The following is a 15,114-nucleotide window of genomic DNA, read 5'->3' as shown; positions in this document are numbered from 1 at the left end:
GAAATGGAGAGACAATTAGAGGCAGAAAGGAGAGCGAGACAAGAGTGAAGAGAAAGAAAATCAGAGAAGAGAGAGAGAGGAAATATGACAAGGTAGGGTGAGGCAAAGTAAGAAAGGGAGAAACATACTTTCACTACGGCAAAATTGAATTTGGGGGGCATGGTTTAAAAGTGTGCAGCTGTGTCTTTAAATTTGGTCATCTGCTACCTATCCTGTGTGGAGGAAAGAGACCCTTAGTAAGGGCAATGAGAGTCTCTGTGAAGTAGAGTTGGTTCAGAGAGCTGTTGAGAGCTGCTGGGCCGATGAGCAAAGAGTTTCATTAGCTGCACCTGATTTAACTTGTGGAAATTACAAATGCTGGAAACATGCCTGAATATAGGTCAGGATGGATACTCTAATTTGTTACATGTTACAAATCATGTTACTTGCACAACTGATGCATGTTTCAAGTCTGGACATATGTAAGGGGGACCATGAATTGCCCCTTATTATTGGTCTTAACAGATTTTGCCCTTGTGAGTGATGTCAGAGTAGAGTAGGGGTGTTGGCAGAGGACCGAAACTCTCTCCATTGGGAGCCGCCATAGGTTTAACACAATTCCAGTGCTCACAGGATCAGATTTGAGGATTAGTCCACAGGCTGAAGGTGCTGGTGTGCTCTTCCCCTCCACAAAGAAAGTAGAAAGAGAGTGTGTTTCCCAACAGAAAGCTGCTGGCTGGGTGCCTGCTGTGAAGAAGAAATGCTCCTGTTATAGGAAGGTGGCTGAGGCCCAAGGTCAGGGTTCCCCGGGCTTCAAGGAAGGAAGAAGTAACTTGGGGGGGTCCCAGAGTAATAGAAGTGCTGAAGGTCCAAGGAAGAGAGACTGCTTCAGAGAGAGAGAGGAAAGTAAGAGGACTGTCCTATGTGGGACTTCAGAGAAAAAAACTGCCTAACAGTCCTGAAGCGTTGCTGACTGAAAACAGAAATCAGCCAGAGGCCCATCTACTGCGTAAAGAGGAAGAGAAACATGGCAGAGACAGAGGGACACATCTAGAAACAGAGCTAAGAGAGCTTACAGCCCAAACGCAACGCAGTCTCTCACAGTAGCACATTTTGTGTCCAGATCAGGGTAGGGGCTACGCGTGTCAGGAGAAATGTTGGGTGTCGTTCTTGTGTTCTCTTATTACAAGTTTTCTGTGCTGCTGAAACAAGTTATATATGAATACTGGACCGGAAATATTTTACCTCATTCTGTGTAATTACGTTTTCTGTCTTCTGTGAATAAAGCAAAAGTCATTTGGAACACCAGTCGGCGAGGGAGTTCTGTTCCTGAGGGCACAGGCCTGCCATGCTGAATGCTACTCCTCGAGTTCAAAAGAAAATAAATGTAATTTCTGCCCCCATGAGTGAACTCTGTGATTCAACATCTGTTAAGGTATCTGAGACCCAGATGTTATACTATCTCATCATGTTTTTGCAACTAAGAATTCTCAGTGCATTTAGATGTTTTTTGGGGAGTGCACAACCTCACTCCCTGGCTATTCACAAAAGCTTGGGGCCTCTCTTGTAGAGATGCTCTCCCCAGGGGTAAGTAATTAGCTAATGTACCACTCCATAAAAAAAAAAAACAAAAAAAAAAACCTTTCACAGAGCATCAGGAAAGGGAGACATGGTGCAGAGGAAGAGAATGATAGAGAGAGAGAGAGAGAGGTGACAAAAAGAGATACACTGATACACTTGATCACTTAAAAAATCAATCAATCTTTCTTTAAATAAGGCTAATGTATTTCCAAGCAACAAGTTCCCAGAAGACAAGGTTCTTTGCTTTTATTGACATTATTAGTGTAGCCAAATACCACTGTAGGTATTTGAAGCAGACAGAGCAACAAAAGCTTTTGAGACCTGCCCAGTTCTTTGGGTTTGAGTGAAGAGCTCATTTCTGTGAACTCTGAGGAAGTAGCAGACTGTGTGGTGCAGCCGTTGCAGTGCCTACATGACAGGGTGGTCTAGAAGGGGGAATGATAGGGCACTTCTGAATGACGGCGGCCAGATTCCTAGCGGGGTCTACACCTTTCATGTTCCTTTTTGTCCCCAAACATGCCCTCTCATGCTGTTCTTTTTAGATCTTTACTAATACAGTTCTAAACATGAAGTCATGTTAGTTTTCTGCGCTCCTGAATTAACTGCTCATCTTTGACCTCCTTAATTGGACTGTAGTAGATATCCCACTTCTTCCCTCTCCACTGACAAGCAAGCCCCATGTACTAGGTTTAACTGTACACAAGCCAGCAGGAGGAACTAAGATGAAAAGAGAACCGAGCATGCTCAGTTCTGCCTGCTCACACTATTTAGCTTGCCATTGGTAAAATTTTACGTTATTTAGCTAATTCATTTTTGTGTTACCACCTATGATTACAGCATGGCCACACTATTTTTTAATTCTTTTGCATGAGCGTGCACAATCTTTTTGCATCACTTCTTGAGTTGCTTTTTAACAGGCAAGTTAGATTTTTTAGTGAGACTTCACTAATTTATTTGTGTGGGAGATTTTTTTGCATAGATCTTAAAATGTATCATGTCTTCTAGTACCTGTAATTGCTGTTAGTGCTGTCAGGGGGGCATGGGACCTCACTGTTAGTCTTGTGACACACCCACAATAGTAGGCTTGCCTGACAACTCCCACATTCCCGAAAGCTGTGTATTATCAAAGTTTTCCTTGCATATTCTACAGAAATTAGATACAACTTACTTGTGGTAAAACTGCCAGTAAGTGGTTCTGATTGACCTTCATCATAAATAGAAAAAATGGCCACGGTATATTCTGTTAGAGATGTTAGGCCCTGCAGAATCTTTGTTGAAATTTGATCAACCTCCACCTGTAGAGAGAATACATTTAATGGAAAATTCTTTCTATTTCATGAACATAAAAAATATATATAGCTCACATATTGCAACATGAAGTTTTAAAATTTATAGGAAAAATTCCAGCTTTTTGCATCCTCCGAAACTATGTTTCCCATGATTCTCTAGAAACATAAAACTGGTCTGTAGCAGATCTAGTTCTCCTTTGGGTAAAGAGTGGGTGAAGAGACTCATTTTGTAATGATAATTAAAAAGAAGGTTATAAAATGACTCTCTCACAAAGCACCCTAGCATTTTGTCAATTCCCCTCGCTGTCTTGAAACATTGCTTGGAAATCCAGAAGTTGCCATATCCCTTTAGTGTGGTAGTTGTCAGTAGCTCACTCCCCATTGTGTGTAGCCCTCCTTAGTGTTTGCTTCCAAATTGAAGATGGTGCTTTTTGTATTAAATCTAAGCTGCCACACTCTTGACCCTTCTTCAATGATTCTAAAACTTCTCATACATTTTTCCAGTGTATCAGGCCTATTAAAGACCTTAGTGTCATTTGCAAAATACATACTGTCCCTTCTAAAGCTTCTAGAATATCACTTAGGAAAATAGTGACTTGACTAGACCAGAAATACTCTTTGGCATTCTGCTAGTCACATCCATTACTTGAAGTGCACGCTATTTAGTTTCATCTTTTTCTAGCTATCAAAAGTTGATCACTTTAGGACCCCAGGCTACCCAACTTGTTTATGAGTCTTTACTGAAATGAGGGAAGATAACTTTCATACAACTGTGTGCAGCAGCATATACACACATATATGGCTGCAAGTAGTTTTACCAGAGTATTTTATAACCCATGTGTATCAAATATGCATGTATTATAAAATACACGTATCTTTACCCTGCAACGTATGCTTATGCACAAATCATGCAATGCATGGTAAAAGCAAATATTTCAAGTGTTTCAATAATATATGTGTGTATATTTTACGTGCAAAAATAAAATGTGACTTACTTGCATAAATCTGGATTTATGCTTGTAAGTTGGTATATTTTAAAATATGCACATGTAAGTTTTACCAAATACTTCACCAGTTTGCCCAGTTCTTCTATAGATAAACAGTGCTCTCACCTGATTTAACTCCCTTGTCTCCTAGTCAAAGAAATCATTCTAATTCACAAAATATGTGACAGCAGATAAAGATCAATTGGCCCACCTAATCTACTTGGCTGCTCCTGTTTGCAGTGTTCATCAAAGATGACAGCTTTACAAGCTGGATTGCCTGCAAGATATCCTTATATTGTTATCTTCACTTTTTGGTCCTTTGCCATTCTGGATAGATGTGGATATAAGTTCCCATAGTTAAACTGATCCCAGGTCCTGCCGACCATGCATTTTAATTTAATTTTGAGATTGATCTGTCTTTCCCAGGTTGATAACCCGTTCAACACAGAGTAAATGTAGCAAAAAACAAAATCATCAAATCATACAAATCATAAAATAGATGAAAACATAGCTAACAATATAACAAAAACCTAATAAAATATCTAAAATTGAGACATATAAAGCCAATACAAAACCTACAAACAAAATAAAACAAAAAAACAAAAAAATTAAAATAATCATAGTCTTCATTAATTACTAATATCCAAAAACATTAGTCTGAGTAAACAAAAAGGTCTTAAGACATTTACAAAAAGACTGGTAACTCAGTTTAGATCACAGCTCAAATATAAGTGCATTCCATAACTGTGAAACACCCACTGAGAAAGCTTTATTTCGATTATGAAAAAGTCAAACCTCTGTCACAGATGGCACCCTCAAATAGGTTCTCAGACTTGACTTAAGCTGGCATGAGATGAAATACCAATTTAACTGCTCTGCAAAATATTCTGGATACTTCTTCTCATTGTCCTATAGCATGAGTAAGGGCTTTAAACATTACTCATAACCTCACTCAAAGCCAATTGCTATCAAAAAGGGAACTGCCACCAATGCCCCTGGCCAGGAGCCATCTGCTAGGGCTCCTTTTGGAACCCTGAATTTATGGACACTAAATCTGACCACTAGGTATCACTCTTAAGTAATGATCACAGCTCCTACCACATTCCACAGCATCTCCAGCCACACGAAGCAGAAGACATGATTTGGGGAATGAAGCAGAGACCTTCTGCATGTCAGTGCACAGCAGTGCTTCCAAGCCATAGCCCGCGCATTCCTTTCTTTTCGCCATCATTCTATTCATTTCCTACCTAGTGAGATGGCCTAACAAACCCATAGTTCCTAAACTCCTCCTTTATCCCACTTTTGTGGAGAAGGACTAATGTACTCTGGAACTACTCCTGTAGTTGTGGGACAAAGTTGCGCCTGAGGTCATCGGGTGCCATTTCACCAATCACCATTAGTGAGACCCTACCAGAAATAAATTGTGAGGATTTTGCCAACTACTGCATGAATAAAGTGGCCAAGCTAACCATAGATGCCCCAGTGTTGGCTGGTCGCCCCTCCTCAGAACGCAATGATAGACTGTCATCTCCCATCCCAGACTGAAAGGGGTTTGGCATTTCACCCATAAAGTCCCTTGATTCGCTCAATACAACAGATGGAAGTTTGCTGAGTAGTTTGCCACAAACCACACATGTGAGGCCTACTGCTGCATTGCATACTCAACACTCCTTTTCCTATTCTCCTCGTGCTAAGCCATATGTGCCAAGCGTACTACTGTTTTTATAGTTCTTCGCTAGCTGTGCCCTGCCCACATCACTGCTGACTTCATACTCCTGCGCCGTTAAGCAATCATGAGCTCACTGCTCTAGCACGCCAAAGAGAATGTGCTGTATTGAATGGTTTGACCATTGACTCACTATCTCAGGGCTTGGACTAGGTCCATCCAGTGAAGACCTAGAAGGTCTCTACATATAGAGTGTGCTCTCCCAATGTACTTTGAGAATTTTCTGTTCTGTCTCCCCTGTTGAACTTGGTGAAATCATGTCTAGTCTTAGGTTAGTCACTTCCCCTCTAGACTCCTGCCCTTTTGGCTCCCTGCCCCGGCACAGGCTGTTGTGCCTGAGCACTCGGCCCCGCCCCCCTGGACAACAGAATAGACTGATCTAGTCCCGGTTTTTCCCTACTGCTTGCATGAATGTGAAGTTCTGATTTTCCCATTGATGTACCTAAGAAAGTTAGAACTACAAGTCCCTGCATATAAAGGGCTCAGCCTCTTTGGCAGACATGGGGTGAGATGGTGACACCAAGATTAAAGCGTTCTTGTAGACATCTTTGTTAAATTCATAAATCTCTACTTGTGTGAGGGCATATTTCCATATTCTTTTAAAAATGCCATTGTTTGCACAGTTTTAAAGAAATCTAGCTTACTAGTAGCTGTTTTGTCTAGCTATAGACCTATTGTCAATCTTCCTACTCTACGAAAACTCTTGAAAAAGTCTGTCTTGAGATTTCCTGGAAGAAAACAATAATCTTAATCCACATGAATGTGGATTCACCATGGGCAGCTGGACCATGGGGATGCTCCTTCAATCCGCTTTTCAGCACTTCAAAGATGACTACATTTAGGTACTGCAGGTATTTCCACCACTGAGTCATCGTATACTTACTGATTGTTTGATTGTCTGTGGTGTTGGGGGAGGAGGGGTGGATTGTTTTACAATGGTGTAAATCCTATTTCCAGCAACAGCAGGTGAGATTGGGAGATGAGAAGTCCACTTAATCCAGAGCTCTTACTATAACTTGCAGGCAAAAGACAAGTGCAATTTCATTGCTGCAACTCAATTAGCAGGTGTAAAAGCGTGTGTACAAGTTCTGTAATGTATGTGCGGATGCCACTTCCAAGCACCTCCCTGACAAGCCCCTCCCCCACCCTATTGTTTTTAATGAGAGACACTGCTGGTGCGCATATCCTTCAGGCTTTTCCAAAATCCTTGAGCGCGTACATTCTACTTACGCTCATAGGGATAGATTTTCAAAGGGTTGCGCGCTTAAGATACGCGCGCAACTCCGAAAACCTATCCCTGCCTCCCCCTGCACGCGCCGAGCCTATCTTGCATAGGCTCAGCGGCGCGCGCAAGCCCCGGGACGCACTTAAGTCCCGGGCTTTGAATAAGAGGCTGGCCGGGGGTGTCTCCAGGGGCATGGCGGCAGGTCAAGAGCGTGTCTGGGGGCGAGGTGGCGGTCCATGGGCGGGGCCGGAGGTGTGACGGTGGTCCGGGGCGGGGCCGAGTGCTCCGGCACAACAGCCTGTGCCGGGGCAGGGAGCCAGCGGCAGGCAGGGAGCCAGCGGCAGGCAGGGAGCCAGAGGCAGGCGTAACTCCACGAAATAAGATAGGGGGGATTTAGTTAGGGCTGGGGGGTGGGTTAGATGGGGAAGGGAGGGAAAGGTGGGGGGGACAAAAAAAAAGTCCCTCAGAGTGGCCTCAGAGGGAACGGAAGCAGGCTGCTCGGCACGCACAGGTTGCACAATTGTGCACCCCCCCTGCGCGCGCCGACCCTGGATTTTATAACATGCGCGCGGCATGTTATAAAATCGAGCATAGATTTGTTCACGCTGGGTTGCGCGAACAAATCTGCACCCTCTCGTAAGTTTAAAGATTTGTCCCTCAACTCCCAATTTCACAAGCTGAAACCTTTTGAAAATTACTCCTCCCCCACCCATAGTTTAATTATAATATGAATAGCTTATGAGTGATTTCAGAGCAAGGTCTGTTTAAAAAAAAACCAAACAAATAAACAAGGACGAGGCCATAAGATGTACACAACATTTTAATTAAAACAAAAATGAAAGACCATAGAAAGAAAAAAAAAATGCTACAAGACAAAATACGAAGAAATGGAAAAGCAAAGAAAAAAAGCCCAAAAATGATACAGAAGGAGAAATAGGATAGATAGGAAAAAATAAAGTAGACCTGTTGACTTAATATCTATGTCTGTACTCCAGATACTCACGTCATTGGTTTCTGTACCATCAGTCTTAACGTACATAATGCGGAAACCTTTCACTTTCTTTGAATCAGAGTCCCATGACACTGTTGCAGTGCTATGGCCGATATCTGAAAACCTCAGGTTTCTTGGTGGACTGAGGGACACTTCAAAGGAAGAATTGACAAAAGAAATTGAACAATGACATTTAAAAATGTTTGGGTTTTTTTTTTTACTTTTTTTTTTAATATTCCAATAGAAAAAGAATACACAAGAACTGAGTACTGTATATTCAGTCTCAATGAATAGTCCAACCAAATTATCTCTGGTGAATACTGAAATTACAAAATATCTTGCAGTTAAAATTATTAGCACACTACACGTTCTCTCTGAACCTAAAGTTTATTGCCAGTTTTACAGAACTGGAGTGTGTGTGTGTATTTTATATTTATTTATCAAACTATTGGCACTCAGTCTACCAGGAAATAAAAACTGGTCAGATTTCATATATTTGCAAGGAACCGTTCTTCTAGATTTAAAATGTATGTTAGGTATATTTATATGGTATTTGTATACACTTTAGAAAAAGACATGAGGTGAAGAGGTTTTCAAGTACTTTAACCCTTGACAATGCATGTGAAGGGACAGAGGTAGCCCTGCCCATTCAGAGCTGGTGCCCTGTGCAAGTGGTAACTGTGCTGCCCCTCTCCCTCACAAACTCACCCATGGATTGTAACAAAAATGCCAAGAGGCGGGAGGCACCTTATAGACTTGTAAACTACTAGGGAAGAAACCCTGGCAAATTTGCATAGGATTAGCAACAGATTAACCAATTAATTGAGGCATAAGCTTCTGAGGACATAGATTCTAACAAAGACTTTCACTGACTCCTCTTTTTACCCCAAAATAATTTCAGCCTCATACAACATCATCATCACCATCATTTAATTGATTCATGCCTTTCCAGCCAAGGAGTTCAAGGCGTGGCACACATAATACAGTGGAATAGCACGTTTGAAATCTTCAGTACAAACATTTCTATGGTTTCATGTCTAAAATTCCAGATCTCCCCCTTTCACTTTTAGGTACCTAAGAACATAAGACTCGCCATACTGGGTCAGACCAAAGGTCCATAAAACTCAGTATCCTATTTCCAACAGAGGCCAAGCCACAGGATCCCAAAAGGTAAATAGATTCTACACTGCTTATCCCAGGGATAAGAAATTGATTTCTGCAACTCTACCTTAATAATGGTTTATGGACTTTTCCTCCAGGAACTTGTCCAAACATTTTTTAAAAGCAGCTACACTAACAGCCATCACCACAACCTCTGGCAACAAGTTCCAGAGCTTAATTATGCATTAAATAACAATATATTTTCTCTTATTAGTTTTAAATGTATCACCAAGTAATTTTATTGTGACCCCTAGCCTTTGAACTCTTTGAAAGAGTAAACAATTGATTAACCTTTATTCTTGCACTCCACTCATTATTTTCTAAACCTCTATCATATCTCCCCTTAGCTGTCTCTTCTCCAGGCTGAAAAAGTCTTTAGCCTTTCCTCATAGGGGAATAGTTCCATCCCCTTTATTATTTTGGTCGCCCTTCTCCGTACCTTTTCAAATTCTTTTTTAAAATGTGGTAACCAGAACTACCCACAATATTCAAGATGAGGTTGCACCATGGAGCACTACAGAGGCATTATGATATTCTCTGCTTTATTCTCCATTCCTTTCCTAATAATTCCTAGCATTCTATTTATTTTCTTGGCTGCTGCTGCTGCTGCTGCTGCACACTGAGCAGAAGATTTCAATGTATTACCAATAGTCATACCCAGATCTTTTTCCTGAATAGTGATGCCTAACGTGGAACCTTGCATTGTGCCCATTCTCCCAACTTTGTAAGGTCTTCTTACAATTTATCACAATCATCATGTGATTTAACAACTTTGAATAATGTTATCGGCAAATTTGATCACATAAGAACTAAGAACATGCCATACTGTGTCAGACCAAGGGTCCATCAAGCCCAGCATCCTGTTTCCAACAGTGGCCAATCCAGGCCATAAGAACCTGGCAAGTACCCAAAAACTAAGTCTATTCCATGTTACCGTTGCTAGTAATAGCAGTGGCTATTTTCTAAGTCAACGTAATTATTAGCAAGTAATGGACTTCTCCTCCAAGAACTTATCCAATCCTTTTTTAAACACAGCTACACTAACTGCACTAACCACATCCTCTGGCAACAAATTCCAGAGTTTAATTGTGCATTGAGCGAAGAAGAACTTTCTCCAATTAGTTTTAAATGTGCCACATGCTAACTTCATGGAGTGCCCCCTAGTCTTTCTATTATCTGAAAGACTAAATTACCAATTCACATCTACCCGTTCTAGACCTCTCATGATTTTAAACACCTCTATCATATCCCCCCCCTCAGCCGTCTCTTCTCCAAGCTGAAAAGCCCTAACCTCTTTAGTCTTTCCTCATAGGGGAGCTGTTCCATTCCCTTTATCATTTTGGTCGCCCTTCTCTGTACCTTCTCCAGCGCAGCAATATCTTTTTTGAGATGCGGCGACCAGAATTGTACACAGTATTCAAGGTGGGGTCTCACCATGGAGCGATACAGAGGCATTATGACATTTTCCGTTTTATTCACCATTCCATCACCTCACTTATTGTTCTCATTTCCAGGTCATTTATAAATATATTAAAATGCAGTGGTCCCAGAACGATCCCTGGAGCACTCCACTATTTTATTACATAAGAATAGCCTTTAGACCGCTCCATGGTCTAAAGGCTATTCTAGCAGACCGTTGTTCTCACCTCTACCCTGGCACAGGCCAAAGCACCACGTTCCATCGCAGAAAGGCCTCCCCGACACACCTGGCCACAGGACGCTGCTAGTAGCTGTCTCGCACCTGGACGCTTCCTTAAGCACACACACCATCCATCTAGATTTAAAGGGATTGCACCGGGAAAAGCCTGTGTCCCCTTTTGATGACTTCACTGCCTCCAGCCTTAAAAGGGCCTTGCCCCCCTCAATCCAGGCCTTGGTAATAGGTCGACTTTCTGGAAGTAGTGCATTTTCTCAGCATGTTCCCGTGTTCCTGTTCCTGGCTTCGATGTTCCTGGTCCATGTTCCTGATTTCTGTTCCTGAGTTGGCAGTCTGGTCCATGTTCCTGAGTTCTTGTCTTCTTGGTGGTCAGTCTTCAGTCCCTTGTCTTGTTCGTGGTCAGCCTTCATGTATCTGCTCCTGCTTATTCTGCTCCTTGCCTCCCTATCTTTCACCTTGGCCTAGACTCTGATTCTGATTGTACTCTGCCTGCCACTGACCACTGCCTGGACTCCGACTCTGATTTTACGCTGCCTCCCTTGACTGCTGCCAGACTCTGACTATGCCTGCATCCCCTCTGTGCTAGACCCTGGTCTGCAACCCCTTTGACTTGATGGATCTTCTCCTCAGCAGCAGAAGGCCAGGCCTAAGACCTGCCAATCCTGGCACCCGAGAGCTCAACTTAAGAGGAATGTGGGCTGGTATAGGTGATGTTACAGTTGGGCCTCTGCCACAGCTAGCTCTGCCAGCCGATGGTGGGGACCTGCGGGGCTTCCCCCTACAGGTTACGTCAACTTTACCTCCGGCCAAGGGTCCATGCCTGCAACATATTCACCTTTCTCCATTAGAAAAATAGATCATTTAGATCTATTCTCTGAGATAGACAGGACACCCAATCAGCTTCCTGTGCATAAAGGTCAGTCTCATTAAGCACTGCCAGCTCTACTTGTCAGCGAGTGGAAGAGAAGGGTTTAAGTAGGACTCTGCTTGTGTTACTTCCTTTTGCTATTGGGATTGGCAGGAGTAAAGAGGAGAAGTCAGGATCTATGGTTGACTCAGTGTGCAATGCTGCTGCCCCTACAGTGAATCGCACCCTGTACTCAAGCTGTATATACAAGTATTCGATAGGAGATAAGTATGTGTTAGGTATATTTGCATGCACTGCCTCAATTGTGGATATCCTGAAATCCAGACCTGTTTGTGGCACTCAAGGTTCACCATGACAGGTTCATGTATATCTGTCCTCTCTCTTCCTTCCTTTATAATTTGGAAGAGAGACTGGTAGGGTTTTCAGTGCTTCCTTAGCTCTTCTTTTGGCCATATGAATCCTTTCCATGTCCATACTGCCTGCTCTGTGGCGGTTGATGTGCCACGCAACATTTTTGTTAAAGTAGATGTAACTGGGTTTGAAAAGAGTGAGAAACACTGAACTACAGTATAATTAAGGCTGATCCAATTTGAACCTTATACTGCCTAAGGCCTTTCCGAGAGATTGTATAGATTTAGTAGAGAATTTTGTTTTGCATTATTAGAGATGGATTCAGACTGGGCTGGGTGAAATGGTTCTATCTGTTAATATCTAGTAGGTTACTATTCTACCAGCAAAATGTGGCATGTAGGTGATGAAAGAGCCTGAGATTGGAGGGTGCTGTATGTAAACTGCTTGGACCCAAAAGAAGCAATTCCAATTTACATAAGAAAACATGCAGCATTTTGAGAGAACACAGGCAGAAGTGCACCACATACATGTGGTTTCTTGGGCTGTGAGAGGGTCACTGGCTTCCTCTCCAAACATTGCATAAACTGTCACAGTGTACTCTGTACTGGGGGACAATCCATCCAGTTCGACATCAGTGACTTGCTCTCCAACCTTTATCTGAAAAGGACACACACAAATAGCATTTGTTATAAGAATAAAACCTTTAAAAACAGCAAGTGCAAAAAATAAAATCAGAGAATTTTATAAATATTCTTAAAAAATAGCAAATTCCATCATTTTGAAATGTAGTTTTATTTTGAATGTTTTCTCTTTTATAAGCCGCATATGGTGGCATAAAAATATCTCAAAATAAATAATACATGAAATAAATATGAAATAAGATCTAAAACATAAATTGCTATGGTTAGTCTAAATAAATGTTCAAAGCCAAAAGATTTAATGTATGAATGATATTAAACATTTTTTTAGTACACATGATTGACAGCACTGGTTCATGGTGGTTTTGAGGGGCTAACTGGTGTGATTGACCTTAATCTTCACTCTGGAATGCTGCACACATCAACAGCTTTTGGCAATCTTCCTCCTGACCCCTGACCCAATGCACAATCCACTTCCACCAGCAGGGGAGAGAGAGCGCGCATGGCTTCTTACCTGCAGCTGATTCCTCCTCTTCCAGCTTCAAGCAGAAGTCTGGACAATGCAAGACCCTGTAGTCTCACAAGACCCACCAACCCTGTGTGCTTCAACTTCAGATCAAAACAGGCCTAGGAGGAGGCAGCCGCAAGTACGAAGTACTGCTGTCTGATGATGTTTACCAATGGAAGGGGATCGTACCAGGTCAGGGGTAGATGAGAGATTATGATTGTTCCAAAGATAGTGGATAAGGGGTGAGATAGATTATGTCAGGTGGGTGACGATAGTAAAGAGATTATGATTGTATTTAATCTTATTTAATACCCTCTTCGGGCCTTTTTCTTCCAGCTGCCTAAGCTTCCAAGTTTTACAGTCCTCGTTAAATGTAACTTTTGTTTTGTTTTGTTTCTTGATTATATAAAAAAGTTGTTCCTTCTGTTATCTACCCTTGTTCGATGTAAACCGATCTGATATGGTATTTAACCATGAAGGTTGGTGTAGAAAAATGCTAAATAAATAAATAAATAAATGATTGGCGCTGGGAGATATGAGAGAGATGTTGATTGGGCCAGAGGGTGGGAGAGGGAAAATGCTTGCTCGGGGAGGGGAATGGAAGAGACGATTATTGTGCCGTGGAGGGCTCAATAAGCTGATTCACCTTAAGCCCCACACTTCCCTTGCAAGAACTCCCAATACCCTTAGCTTTCAAAATAGCCATCATATGCAAATTAAACTGTTTCTTGGATTGAATGTGCATAAATGTATCTCATTAATAGTCATTGTGGATAATATGCTGAAAACAAGACCTTTTTGGGGGTAGGGATGTGCTTTCATTTGAAACAAAACAGGAAATTTCAATTAGATTTCCTGTATTCTTTTATTTCATTTTGAAAACAAAACAAAATTAATGAAATTTTTGTTTTGTTTTCATTTCGACAATGCAGCAGCCACCAGCACCAGCCCTATCCATCCCTCCATCCCCGATAACTGAAGCGCCAAAGCCATCAAAATTAAAAAAAACTGTAGCCCCATCAGGCCTTCTTTTATCCTGAACCCATCTTACTCTGTCTGCGGGTTCTAGACATCCAAAAAGGGCAGGAGTGATGTGCAGTTACTCCTGTCTTGTTGAGCTGGTATTTAAAAATGGCGTCAGCTGGCCGTGAGGTATCTCTGACAACAAATGGTGCCCCCTATTTGAGGGTTCTCAAAGCGATGGATTTAGGAACTAATGGATTAAAATATAGTCTATTCCAAGGTTTCTCAGCAATAGCCATAGACAATGAACATTCATTTGATGTATTTGCAGACATATGCTCTACAAACAAGTTTGTAGATTTCATGTACTCTCTAAACCATATTTCTCTGTGGTCCCTGAGGACCATACCTGAGAACCTCTGACTGTTCAGTGTACAAACTGATTTAAAAAAAAAGCCTCATTTAATCATGGTGCAAGATTTCCACAGCTGATTTTGGACAAACTTTTTGATTGTGTGATTTTTTTATACTGTGGATTTCTTTCCATTCCAGAAGTTGCAAGAATTTACATTTTTGAGCAAAAGCTACACTGTCAAAAATAAACAATCTACCAGGTAAACTGACTTGAAAATCAACAGATCTGCTTTTGGAATATCTGAAAAACCCGAAGCGGATTTTTCTTTTCAGATACACTTTAGATTTTCTGCCTTCCCTTTAAATTTCGCCTTGACCTGCTCGGAGCTTGGAACTTGGGGGAATGGAGTCTAATGGGTTTCCCCCCAACCCATCCTGCAGATCCTGGTGAATCTGGAATAAACCAGACTGAAATCCATCTGGTCCATGTTTGGCTGTGAATTGCTTGCACCACTCCAGTCTCACTGCCATCTGGTCTGTAACTCTGACTGAGGCATAGAAAAATAGGAGAGCAAATGCCAAAACAGATGGCCAAAAAAAAAAAAAAAAAAGCTTTAAAATGATAGACAATAACACGGTGGCAGAACGTCATATTTCTACATAATAAACAAAAATAACATAAAATAAACTCAGAATGCTTCCCTCAGCTTCTGTGAAAAAAAAGCCTAAAAAGGAGGAGACATTTTAAAAAACATAATGCCAATGGAATTAGAAGGTTTCGATATGCACTATTTTGGTTTATTTTGGTTTATTTTGTGGTGGTCTTAAAAGATTACA

The 15,114-nt window shown here is 41.6% G+C and overlaps 1 protein-coding gene across 1 annotated transcript in view; it reads right to left on the bottom strand.

Annotated features, from left to right (window-relative positions):
• Positions 1-15,114, bottom strand: part of COL14A1 (collagen type XIV alpha 1 chain) — a 521,812-nt gene that overhangs the window by 295,580 nt on the left and 211,118 nt on the right. The window contains 3 exon segments of the mRNA XM_029591954.1: positions 2,729-2,855; positions 7,790-7,929; positions 12,342-12,471. Of these exon segments, the coding sequence (XP_029447814.1) occupies positions 2,729-2,855; positions 7,790-7,929; positions 12,342-12,471 (397 nt within the window).

Source organism: Rhinatrema bivittatum, chromosome 2 (assembly GCF_901001135.1).
Source record: "Rhinatrema bivittatum chromosome 2, aRhiBiv1.1, whole genome shotgun sequence".
Classification (NCBI taxonomy): domain Eukaryota; kingdom Metazoa; phylum Chordata; class Amphibia; order Gymnophiona; family Rhinatrematidae; genus Rhinatrema; species Rhinatrema bivittatum.
The sequence above is the reverse complement of the archived record's forward strand: the minus strand, read 5'-3'. Positions and strand labels throughout refer to the sequence as shown.